Below are 12,132 nucleotides of genomic sequence, written 5' to 3' on the forward strand. Positions count from 1 at the left end.
TCCTCGCCTGTGCCAGTCAATGGAGGCAGCAGGGGCCAGGCCAGTCCAGAGAGGAACAGAGAATGCCTCAGTTATAGAGCCAGGAAGGGGAAGGACCAGGAAGGGGTGAGGAGAGAGAGACAGAGTGTGTGTGTGTGTGTGTGTGTGTGTGTGTGTGTGAGAGAGAGAGAGAGAGAGAGAGAGGCAGCATCTGCATGAATAAGAGTGTTGGGGTGCTGGCTTTCTGAAAACCCAGGGTTTCTCATTGTGGATTTTCCTGTCGAAGACAAAGACATCACATGATCCAATCCCCGCTCCCCTCCCCACATGTGTCCCCTGGGGACATTAAGAGAACATATGTTAGGACAAGGACAGGAATTCAGACACGGAGACTCAGATTGTGGCTGCCATGTCCTAAGCTCTCATCATCACCAGCATCAGTGACGCTAGAGACAGAGGCGAGTGGGGGTTCCCAGCCCAGACTGCTTGCTGCCTCCCTCCCATGGCCGCTCCCTCCAGAGCAAATGTGCGAATACAGACGGCAGATGACCGACAGCAATGGAAACACACGAACAATCGATGGCAATGACAATACACGCACTCACTCCCCACCCACACACACAGCCTGGGGGTGAGGCATGGTTCCTGCTGCCCCCATGCTTGTTAGGAGGGAGTCAAGCAAGGATGGAAAAGAGCTCAGCTCGTGAACTGTGTCAGAGGAGTGGCATGTTCTGGCAGTTAACTGATGTCTTCCCAGGGATCTGCTGCCAGGGAGAGGCACTGTCATGCCCCCTCGCCCTGGACTTGGATCCAAGGCCCTTAATGAAGAACTAGGAAGGCAGGTAGAGATGGCTTTGTACAGGATACACACAGTGGCTTCTCCCATGGTTCTAGGGAGTGTCCTGTGTTGGGAACCAGCAAGGGTCCCCTGGGGGCTGTCCAGCGTAGAACTCAAGGACTTTCTGTGATCGGTGACAAACTTCTGAGGCTGCTCATTTGCTCCTGTGACAGGGAAGGGACTGAAGTCTCCATACCAGGTTAATGAGTCTCTGTTGCCCATGGCCCTGGTAGGTGCCCATGTGCTGATCAAGTGTCAGAATGGTCTCAGGCTGAGTGGACAAGAGGAAACCAAGATAGACACCAGGCCCTGGAAAGGCTTACAACGAAACTGAGGAGACAGAGGCACCAAAAGCAGAAGCTCGCTGCTCCCTGAAGAACACAAGGTGGTGAAGTCCCAGGATTCCTGTAGCAACAGTGGACCATCCTCTTTCACCCTGCCTTTCCCAGAGGCCTGGCTTCTTCAGGAGGATAAAGAAGAACCGCGTCTTCTTTTGTGAACTTTGGTGAGACTGTGATACTGGAAGGCACAGTGGGGTGAGAGCTCTGAGAAGCTGCAAGTGTCTGCCTGCAGCAAGGGCTCCCAGATGCTCAGTGGAAGACAAGGTGATGCTGAGGTCAGCCTCACCGTGGAGCTAAAAGGTGTGTCCCAGACAGGCGGAGAGCCATGAAGTGTGGCTTAGGGCTTGTGGACTGCTGTGACTGTAGCAACTGGCAGGGGTGGGAAAGAGGGAGGCTTGGAGATGCGCACCAATCGCTGGGTGTGCCCCCATGTTCCTGGTTTGGTGCTGGCTGACCTGCAAGCAGCACTCCCAGGAGCTATGAAGAGTGGACGCTGCTCATCTCACTGGACAGATGAGGATACAGGGATCAGAGGGAAGGGAGGCCACGCAGCCGGACAGCAGCAGACTGTGCTCCAAACAGCCCACCATATCTCCTCTCTGCCCTGGCTGGACACTAACATGCATGCACGAAGAAGGCCTGAGGACCTCCTGGACCGCCCCAGTCTGTCTGGCCTTCTGACCCAACAGAAACGGAGGTGGAAGGAGGACAATTTCAAAACCCAGGAACACAAACACTTTCTGGTTGGGAGGTGTCATAGTAGGGTCCTATATCTCGAAATAGGGAAGCCTGCCCAGGGACCAGGTGAAGGGCAGGGATGCCTGCCAGAGAACATGTAACCAATGGACAGCCATGTGGACTGGCTCCATCTGCCTGCTCATGGCTCCAGGTTGCTGGTGCTTGGTAAGGTTGCATTAAAAAAAGTGATCTGCACTTGAGACTTGCTTGGGCAACTTCTACTCACTGCTGTATGTGTGCAGTCTTCTTTGGGCATGCCTTTCTGCAGCCTTGGCATCGTCATTTGCATTCATCTGCTTCTATTACCAGTCACTCTGAACTCTTCCTTATACTTAAATGTAGCTGAATGGTTATGGATTAGAAGTCGTCTGCTCCTGGCTCAGGTTTCTTCCCCTTCCTAAGCCTTCTAGTTCTCCTGCCCCTACACCAAATCTGAACGCCATCATCCTCCGTGTGTTGACCCAGCTCTGGCAGTGAGATGCGATGAAAGGAGCCACAAGCTCAAAGTCCCCTGCTGGTTCTGGCGGTGTGTCCTGAGGCAACTTGATCAACCTCTCAGGACCTCAACTTCCACTACTGAGGGAGAAGATGAGCTACTGCCCTTGTGGGGATGTCCAGCAAGTCTGAATAAAAGAAGACTACAAACTGATGCAAAAGCGTCGGATTGGGCTCTGAGCCAGACTTGGCTCTTAGTGTTCTAAGGCAGACGGTGGAGCTGGCTTGGTGTGACTTCTCTTGGTGGTGGCCTCCCTAACCTGAACTGGCCTTGAGTTGTGGGGAGAAGGTAGTAGTTTTCTTGAGCTGCCTGGAGCATTGGGGTGTGTTTGTCGGGTCCTGGGATTTCACTATTAGAGCTTCATTCCTCTAGAAGCCTCTAGCAGCCACTGCAAGGCTGATGGTGCTTTTGGTGGATGTGCTGCAGTGAACAAAGCAAGACAGACAGCCCTGGATCAAACAGAGCCCTGCCACTCAGGGCCAAGTACCAGGGCAAAGGCACCTCCTTCTCTGCCCCACTGCCCTCACCATGGGCTAACCTGTCACTGGACTGACCCCCAGTGATGCATCTGGGTCCCAGGTGCTGAGCCCTTCCTGGTTCTGTCAAATGTGATTGTGCAGCTGTCTGGCATGGAGGAGGTCTCTGATCTCCTCTGAACCTGGCTGCTCACTTGGGCAAGAGGAATACTGCTTCTGTCCTTGGAAGACAGCTGTGAGGACTGAAGGCCATAATGTGTAAGAGGGGCTTAATTCAGTGCCCGAATTAAGAGGGTGACATATTCTGGCTGCTTCACTGCTAGCATGTACCTCAGTGGTGCATGACCAGGTGGGCCACCCCCATCTGTTCCTCTCTATGGAGTGACTTCTGGAGGCAGCAAGAGGAGCATGAGTGAGATTGGGGTGGTGGCTGAATCAGGGCAAGGCTAGAGGTACATGGGGTCAAACTGTCCAGTTGCACTGGGGGACCACCTCTGTAGGGAGTTGTGGGTGCACATGGCACCCTCATTGTCTCTCAGGACCCTGGGACGCAGTGGAGCACGCAATGTGAACTTGTACCAGGATAACACCACTATACCGGCTCTCTCAAGCCTTCTCCCCGTCTCTTGTAAACAGTTTATTTTTGATGGTTGACAAATGACAAGAAATTAATATACCTGCCACTCAAGTGGGGGAAAATGACTCGCTGTGATTCCAATTTGCTGGAAATTACAAGATGCCGCTCTTGACAAGTTGATGCTGCAATTTTTTTGTTTTTCCTCATCTCAATCCATGTCACCTGGTCAGAATGGATGTTTATTGGGTTTGTGTTTTGTATTATTGACTGTGAGCTATTGTTACCTGATGTAATTGAGTTGTGAATCTTTTTTAAATAAAGAATTAGCAGCAAATCAAAGTGGCTGCCTGCTGGATCCTGAAATGACAGCACAGCTGGTGTGCAGCCTGCTGGTGGCATCCACACCCTGCCCAGGAGGGGGTGCCAGGAGAGGCAGCAGATACAGGACTCCCACAAACACAGTGCACCCCAATTGTCTCTTGTACCACAGAGAAGTGGAAGACCTGTACTCCACTGTGGGCCCTGCCTCTCACTCTCAGTGGTACTTTGGGTCTCAATTTCCTCAGCTGAAATATGGTGACAGTCAGATGTACCCTGCCCATCCTCCCAGAGTCAGGGGTTTGGGGAGAATAGTCAGAGAATGCTCTCGGAGAATATGGGGCTTGGTCAGTAGGAGATTTCTGAGCAGATGCAGGGTTGTTTTACCCAGATGGGTCCTTTACGCCATTGGGTAACATCCCTAGGGACAGGACCCAAGGGGTTGGGAACAGGAGCACATGCTAACTGGACAGGCAGTCCCATGTTCCATTCCCACTGCACCAGTAATTAGGGCTCATGGCCCATCCACTGCCACATTCAACCACAGTACCTTCCTGGCCAGTGCAGCCCTAGGTGCCTGGGACAGCCAAGTGGCAACAATCTTGGTGATGCCAGCCTACAGACAACCCCGAGAGCAGGGAAGGTCCCATGATGCACTGGTGGCAAAGGTTAAGCCCAAACTCATTCTGCCTGTGGCTTTCCCTCTTCCACCCCCGCCTCTGAGTAGGTCATGGTGGCCTGTCTGTCCTTCTGCTCGTCTGCGGTGTCTCTTATGCTGTGCTTTGCAACCCGATGGCCACCAGAGGCTGTTACTGAACATAGCTACCCTTAGTCTTCCCAGAGACTGAGAGGCCAAAGCCTTGACCCTCTCCATAAGCCCCTCAGCCCCTCCCCAGCACCAGGCATGCAATGGGGGCTCCATGCTGCTTGTGGACTGGGTTGGATGACAGCACCATCCAGTGGCAGGTGCTGATCCCTGGAACCAGTAAGGAAGCAAGTGCTGAGACTCTGCCCCAGCTCGGGCCCAGGTCAGTGGCTCCAGCTCGAACCTGGGCCTCTTGCATGTCAGTGTCTGAAGGGTGGGTGACCTGTGTGAGAATTTCTATCGTGAACCATGGGCCAGATGTGTCTATATGTCATCTCTAGTCTGTGGGTGTGTACACGTGTGTGCACATGTGTGTGTGTTGGGCTAAGGGCTGGGAAGGATGCAGAAGCAGGAGCAAGTGAGGGTTGGAGAGGGTGGATGAAGAAGGGGAGAGATTGGGAGGAGCAATAGGTGGGAGCTGTATGGAGAAGGGTGCCATGCCCAACACTGATCTCCCTCAGTGCGCCCAACATTCTCTGTGGCTATCTGCTACCATTTCCTCCTGAGGCTGACCATGGCCAGCACAGACCTCATAATCCATGCTCCCAGTATGGCAATGATTTCCTGTGCTCTGCCCACTATGGCTACCTGCCCCTTAGGAGAACATTCTAGAAACCGTTGTCACACAGAACCATGGCCCAGAAATCCCCCTTGGCCAGGTACTGCTCTTTACTGCCCTAACCTTTGCCTTTCCTTCCCAGCCCAGCTCCTAGGATAGCATCTGCCTTTCACTGTCCCTGCTTCTGTAGCTCCACAAGCCAGGGGTGTGGAGGCCATCCTGGGAGTTGTTCCCAGCATCCACCTTGTGTGAAAACCAAGACCACTTGGCCCTGCAACATCTCCTGTCCTTTGCCAACACTGCTGTATTTCCCTGCCCCGGGGCCAGCCTTGCTGATGAGAGCTTCCCTTGGTTCTTCCCACCCATAGCCTTACTTTATCCCTCCCAGCCTCACGCCGTCAGCAGAGGGAGCTAGAAGCATTTGGGAGGTGGTGCTTTAGCCCTGGCCAGGTCCTGCCTCTTCAGCCTCAGCTCCACATACCAGCCAGGCCTGGCCCCAGCACTCTGGCTACCTGCCGGGAGGGCCCTCCTGCTTTGGTGCAGATGATCCTAGCTCAGTCCCCTGAGTGTGACACTGTCCCCGGGGCTGCAGACAGCAGCGCCTCAGTGCCAAGTGTCTCACAGCTGCATACGATGCTTCTCTGTGAAGCAGGACAAATCCAGACACCAGGCCACGTGGACTTGGGGGGAGGGGCTACGTCACCTGTCACGTTGTTGATGGGAGAAAGTGGCAGGGGACGCAGAGGGATAAGACGCGGGGTTTGGAGGCACACCTGAGCTCCAGGCCGGTGTGTATCTTCCTCCTGGCACCCCTGCCTCCCTGCTTTCTGAACCTCCCTCTTTGAGGTAAGCGGTTAGCAGAGGAGCAGTGTACGGGAGCCCAGGATGAGGTGAGGGTCAGTCAACCTCTTTGAGTCCCAGTGTGGTTGAAACACAGGTACCTGGAATGTCTTCTCCAGTAGTCTGGGCACCTCAACAGGAAAGTGGCTCTTTGTGGTCATTGCCGTGAGGCCATCATCAGGTGGGGGCTGCGGGTTGTGCCAGGGTCCCCTGGTCTCCAACAGCCACATGGAGTCATTTTCTCCATCTGAGCTGAGGTTACTTTAGTGCCATATGGCCATACAGGGGGCAAGCCATGCACATCAGAGACCTGACTCAGACCCAGCTGTCCTGAATAATAAATGGGAAGATTGAATGAAATCTTATAAGTGCAGTTCTTCAGGCAGGATACGTCTCAAAATATGGGGCACCATCTGTGGAAGCTGGGAGAAAGTCCTTGGAAATGGCCAAGTTGGGCACTGCTGGGGCACTACCTGGGGTTGGGGGGGATCTGCCTGCTGTTGCCCTTTTGGGCCTACGGGCCAGCAAGCACTGGGCACATGGGCATCCTGCTAGCCCCTGCGTATCACCTTCACAGCCAGCTGGGTAGCTGCAAGTGATCCTCTGTCTGTTATGGATGGGGACACACCATCTCCAGGGATGAGCTTCCCTAGGCAAGTTTGGCTCACAGTGCCCATGGGCATGGCAGCTCACAAGGGCCCCCTATGGGCGTCTCATGATCCAGTGTGTCACTTGTTCATGCATTTCAGATGAAAGGAGCCTAAAGTTCACTTCAGTGCTTTCTTCCCAGCATTGCTCAGCAGGAAGTGGGTGGGGGTTGGGGGAGGGTCTAGTTCGCTTTCAGTGAGGGGACTGGGGTGGCCTGGGCGTCTTGGGACATGGACTAGGGCTGTGTGGGTCTGGGAGTGGTCAATCTGATTACAGGCAGGCCTTCTGCACAGAATATCAATCATAAGGCACTTAGGGCTCTGCCTGGGGTGGTGATGGGAGGCTGGGCAAGAACAGGACAGTCTGAGAAGCCTTGCCCCCTGGGGAAAGAGTGAGGCTGAAGCCTTAGTGGGGGGAGGGTGCTGTGGGAGGGGAGGGAGAGCTGCCCTCCTGCCCCATGTTCAGCCCCTGGGAGCATGTCCCAAGTAGGGGTCCACCTTCACTGGTACTCCTGCCCTGTGCCCTGTGCCTGAGCTGCAGCGTGGGGGTCTCAGCCAAGGGGTGGCAGGCAGTCTCTGGATGCTGTGCCTGCAGAGAGGTGCCTCACTCTCTGTGTGTCCCTTTCCTTGCTTGCCAAAATGAGGATGGTGGCAGCGGCCTGGATGTGACACTGCACAGCCTCACAGGCTCACGAGCCCGGAAGGGTCTGTGAAACACAATGTTCTCACAGGGTTTCGTAGCATCACAGGGAGCTCGTGAGGAACGCACCTCTTCAGACGCACCTGGCCCTGCGGACTGGGCTGCCTAGGGCTGGGACAGCCCCTCTCCCGTTGCCATCAGTTTCACTGAGTGCCCTGGCCTCTAGGTGGTGCAGTGGAGTCAGGTGTCCCCCATCTGGCTTTGTTCTACTGGCATGCGCTGCCGGGCTGGGAAGGGGGCGGATGAGTGTTTGAGAGCAGCTGCTGAGCTTGTGAGCATGGAAGCCTGGGGAAGGAGGTGCCAGGGAAGGACAGCAGCTTTCATGTGAATCCAACGTTTGTTTCCCAAACATTCTTACATGCACCGCCTCATTTGAAGAACACCAAGTCATGTTCAAAGAACATGCTCGCCGTAATTATCATCGTTAGCAATCATCCAGCAGCTACCGTAAGCACACCTCCTTGAAGACAAAGAACACCTCTTCTTCGCCAGCTGCACTTCCCCACCTCCAGCCCTTACACCCTCGCGCGGCCCAGAGCTGGTCACCCTCAAACCTTGGCATGCTTGCACAGCCTGGGGTTATGCACTCACAGGCTGCACTCCAGCCCCTTTCAGGAGGGCAGTCATGTCCCTCGGCCTCCCCTCTTCTATACGCACCTGTAAGTGTCGGTGGCCGGCACTGTCCAGATCTGGATGCCTTTCAGGGGGCCTTCGCTTCCCACTACCACACTCTGGTTGGAGTTCTGGTAGGCGTTGTTGCACTGGGCCTGCGTGGGGCCATGAGGCCCGCTGGCCCCGCACGTGGTGAACAGCCAGTGAACTGCGGCACAAGAGGAGAGGCAGTCACTGGCTTGGCCTGGGCAACCTTCCTGCACAGTGTCCCTGGGCTGTCTAGACAGCTCTGTGCTCCACAGGTTAGCACCAAGCACCAACAACCTGTGCTGAGGATTTGCTCTACACCACATGAGGGGAGCTGCAGGTGGAGTGCCCCTTGGACTCAGCCTTCAGAATCCTACAGCCCCTGAGAGAAACCAAAAAAGACGTAAGTAATCATAATATAGGACATCGGTGGTATGGTGATGCGGGAACAGCTGCTGACCTGGAGGTGGAGGGTTCTGGGAGCGAGTGCGCCCCCTTCAGGTGAAATAGGCACCAGCAGCTGGTCTCCAGCACAGTGCCAGCAAGCCACAGGTACTCCACCTGCATTGTTGGGACTGTGTCTAAACTGCGTGGGAAGGCCTGGCATTGGGCAGGTAGGAGCCCCTTGCCTCAGCAAAGACTGGGAGAGTACACTGGAGACAGCATCAACTCCATGAGCCCCCTGTGCGTCTAGGTACCCATAGTAGAAGTTGGAGCAGGAAGCCTGGTATCCCTTGTCTATGGTTTTGTTTGTCAGGAACCCCCTAATAGGCCTCCAGATGGACAGGGATCCTTCTCCATGTTTAGCCAGGTTGCTGTTGGGGATGCGGTAGAAGCAGTTTTTAGGGTGTCTATGTAACAGAGATGACAGGAAACAGAACAGAGTGAATGTGCCTTTAGTGGGCGGCCCTCCCTTTCCTGCCTCTGTGTAGCGTGTTCTGTCTTCACCTTCTAGGGACATTACCCTTCCTCACCTTCTCCAGAACTTTCTGTAAAGGCCAGGGCTTTGAGAATTGCCAGATCTCATGTTGGCTAGAATTCTAATAAATTTACAGCCAACAGAAACCTAGAAGTATATTCTTAATAACTTACTTAGAACTCAAGAAGAAAAAGAGAGAGAGAGAGAGAGAGCATGTGTGTGTGTGTGTGTGTGTAAATTGAATTCTACCTACAGAAAATGATGGGAATGTTTATCTGTGTGCATGGGGCATTGTTTACTCGGAACATTAAAGTGATAACCTCATCAATGGTGGATTGTCAGACCTTAATCTAGTTCCTTTGCCTGTGAAAGAGAATGGGTTGGAAAATTAAAAGAAGCCAAACCCAAAGCTCTGCAACCATGACTTGTGTCGATGATGCTTGCCTACATGCCAAGGCTGGAGCGGCCCCTGATAACGAGGTACATGACCACGGTCATTTCTGTCCATTTCAGGGCCAGCAGCACATGGGAATTGGAACTCAGTTCGAGATGACAATGAAGACAAGGGAAGGGAAAATAGGGAAAGGTCAGGAAGAGAGTTGCAAAACAAACTCCTCCCAGCCCATGATCTGCAGCACAAAGCTGCTTCCCGGCCTGTGCCCAAGCAGGCAGCTGAGGTTTCCAGCAGCTTCTTTTACCCGGGGGCAGAAGAATGGGTGTTCACAAAGTGAATTCAATCCTGAAAGTGAGATAAGATTTGTGTAGTTTTCCCTTGACAGTGTGGTGGGGCAGAGGGCTGAAGGGATGGTGTGGCCCCCTATGCCAGCTTCTCCCCTCCAGTGGGTCTCCCTGCCACCTGCAGCCCAGGGCAACAGTGCTGTGAAGGGTCCAGGACAGTCCTAGGGGTTTGAGAGCTCCTCCTTCCTGGCTAGTGGGACAGAAAGAGGGCGTGGGCTTTGGATTCAGATAGACCCATTTTTCTCATCCTGGATTTTGCTCCTGATTCAAACAGTGACACCCGGGTTAGAGTACCTAACCTTTCTAAACCTCCATTTATTACCATGTACAAACAGAGATGATAAAACCTACTGCGTAGACTTTCTGTGCAAATAAAATGGTGACCCGAGCAAAATGCTTAGCACAAAAGCTGCCAGCAGAGATGCATAGTGAATATAGTTTAAAAAGTATGTGACTTCATATTCAGTTTTTGCAGATACTCAGTCTTGAAATTTATTTCCCTGATTCCACAAAGAAGGGACTTTGGGGCCATTTTTCAGTAAAGGGACTGGTATTTCCCCAATTCAGAGGACAGATATTGGTCTCAGGTGGTTCCTCTACTCAAAATTTTGTTTTCATTTGCAGCAATTTCAGATGGAAAGGTCCAGAGAGGGAACTATCTCTAAAGTGGATTCCATGGGAATGGAGAATTTGCCATCCCAGGTCAGAAGCATGATTCACCCGGCCATAATTCCGTTGCTCCCAGCAGCCTTTGAGGCACGGTGGTCCTCTTGCTCCCCCTGGATGGCTCTGACCCTCATAAATCTGCCCCCATTTCGTTTGCAATCAATTTATGCTTTCCACCATCACTACCATTTGGGATCATGGAGCTGGAGTTTATTGCTCACTGGGTGAGGGCTGGCCACTTCTGACGTGTGCACTTGCCTCTCTCAAGTTTTGTCCTGCTGGCTCCTGTTGCGTGGGCTGTCCAGAATCTGCGGGAATCACTGCATGTCACAGCAAGAGGGAAGCTTGGAGATCACCAGACTCAGTGGTTCCCCAGTGACCTGAGGAGTTTAAGACGAAGTCCCAAGGGCCCTGAAGTCTCAGACCCAAAAGCTCCTGAGGGGGAATATAGGCAAGCAGGACTTGCATGGTGCAGAAACTTTCCCCAGGGAGCCTGCTCCTCAGTCAGGCTTGCATCCTCATTCCACCTGCCTCATTGTCCACATGAGCCAAAGAATTCTAAAGAGGAAGAAGCTCTTCTGAGCCTATCAGCCTTGGAGAAAGGAAAACACTGAGGGTTCTTCCTCCTCTGAACAGGAGTTCTTGGCTGTGGTCAAACATCTCTCAGCTTGCAGTCAGTTCACATTGTCCCCATCTGAGTCCCTGACCCCTGGTGTCCTTTCTCAGGCCTTCCTTTGGTGCTACAATCGGCTTTTGAACATGTGCCCACTGGAATTAAAGATGTCTGACTCTTGCTTAGTCTGCAGCACAATGAATGGAAAATGGGTTAAACCAGAGATACATGCAATCATCTATCAAGCCAAGTTCAAACCTGAAAAGATGTGGGAATCACTAAGAAATTCCCTTGGAATGTTTCAGAGGGGTTAGTTTTTGTTTCCTTTTAGATCTCCAAGCATGAGGCTCAGTTAAAGCCATGAACAGACTATTCTAATGTTGTTGAGGTTTATTGGGATTCCAGGTGGGAGTCTGGTCAGCGTACTGTGATGGGTGGGTCTCAGTGCCAAGACAGTGGTCACAGAGTGGTGGGCTTGACCAAGGTCTGCCAAGGACAGCAGGTGCTCAGTTAGGGCTCTGGTCCTTGGGAAGGTCATGGGGCATCAGTGGAGAAGTCCAACAATTGGGATGTATACAAGATGAGGAAGCAGAGATGTAGACAAGAGGGACTATGTCTCCTGCAAAGCTTTGGTTTGTGGAGGGAAGATCAAGGTCACAGAACTGGCAGTGGGTGGGCTCGATGCTGAGCTGCCAGTCCGAGGATACCAGGGTTCCCATGTTTCCTTCCTAAAGGAGTTCTATTGGTCTCTGCAGCTCAGTGAAACTGTGGGGGTCCAAATGGCCACCAAGAGGAGCTGGGGGTTGGCAGCAGCAGAAAGAGGAAGTGTTTCTTCTTTTCTTATATAGAAGAGCAAGCAAACTAGATAAAACCCATTTATATTAAATATCATGAGGGAAAAAAGAGAATCACTTTCCCTTGTTCTTATACACATTACACAGTAGAAACACAGCTTAATACATCTGAATTGTATGTGGAACTCACACACATCAGATGCTGACTGGTTATAGACAGCTGAGTCAAGAAAAATGCATTAAGCACCGGGTTTCGCTGTAAGTATCTAGCAGAATACTTTGAGAAGAAACAAATCAATTAGTAATATATAGCACAATGCAAAAGCACTAAGCTAAGATGGTGATTGCACTGGTTTTATGACTGTTGCTAAGTCGTCTCATCTGTTCGA

General features: G+C 52.6%; 1 protein-coding gene across 1 annotated transcript in view; it reads right to left on the bottom strand.

The window, feature by feature from the left end:
• ALK (ALK receptor tyrosine kinase) overlaps window positions 1–12,132 on the bottom strand; it is a 667,016-nt gene that overhangs the window by 33,771 nt on the left and 621,113 nt on the right. The window contains exon 12 of the mRNA XM_040993973.1: window positions 8,032–8,194. Within this exon, the coding sequence (XP_040849907.1) occupies window positions 8,032–8,194 (163 nt within the window). The remainder of the gene's footprint in view (window positions 1–8,031; window positions 8,195–12,132) is intronic.

This window comes from Ochotona curzoniae, unplaced genomic scaffold, assembly GCF_017591425.1.
Source record: "Ochotona curzoniae isolate NIBS_2020 unplaced genomic scaffold, NIBS_Ocur_1.0 contig_883, whole genome shotgun sequence".
In the NCBI taxonomy this organism is placed as follows: Eukaryota; Metazoa; Chordata; class Mammalia; order Lagomorpha; family Ochotonidae; genus Ochotona; species Ochotona curzoniae.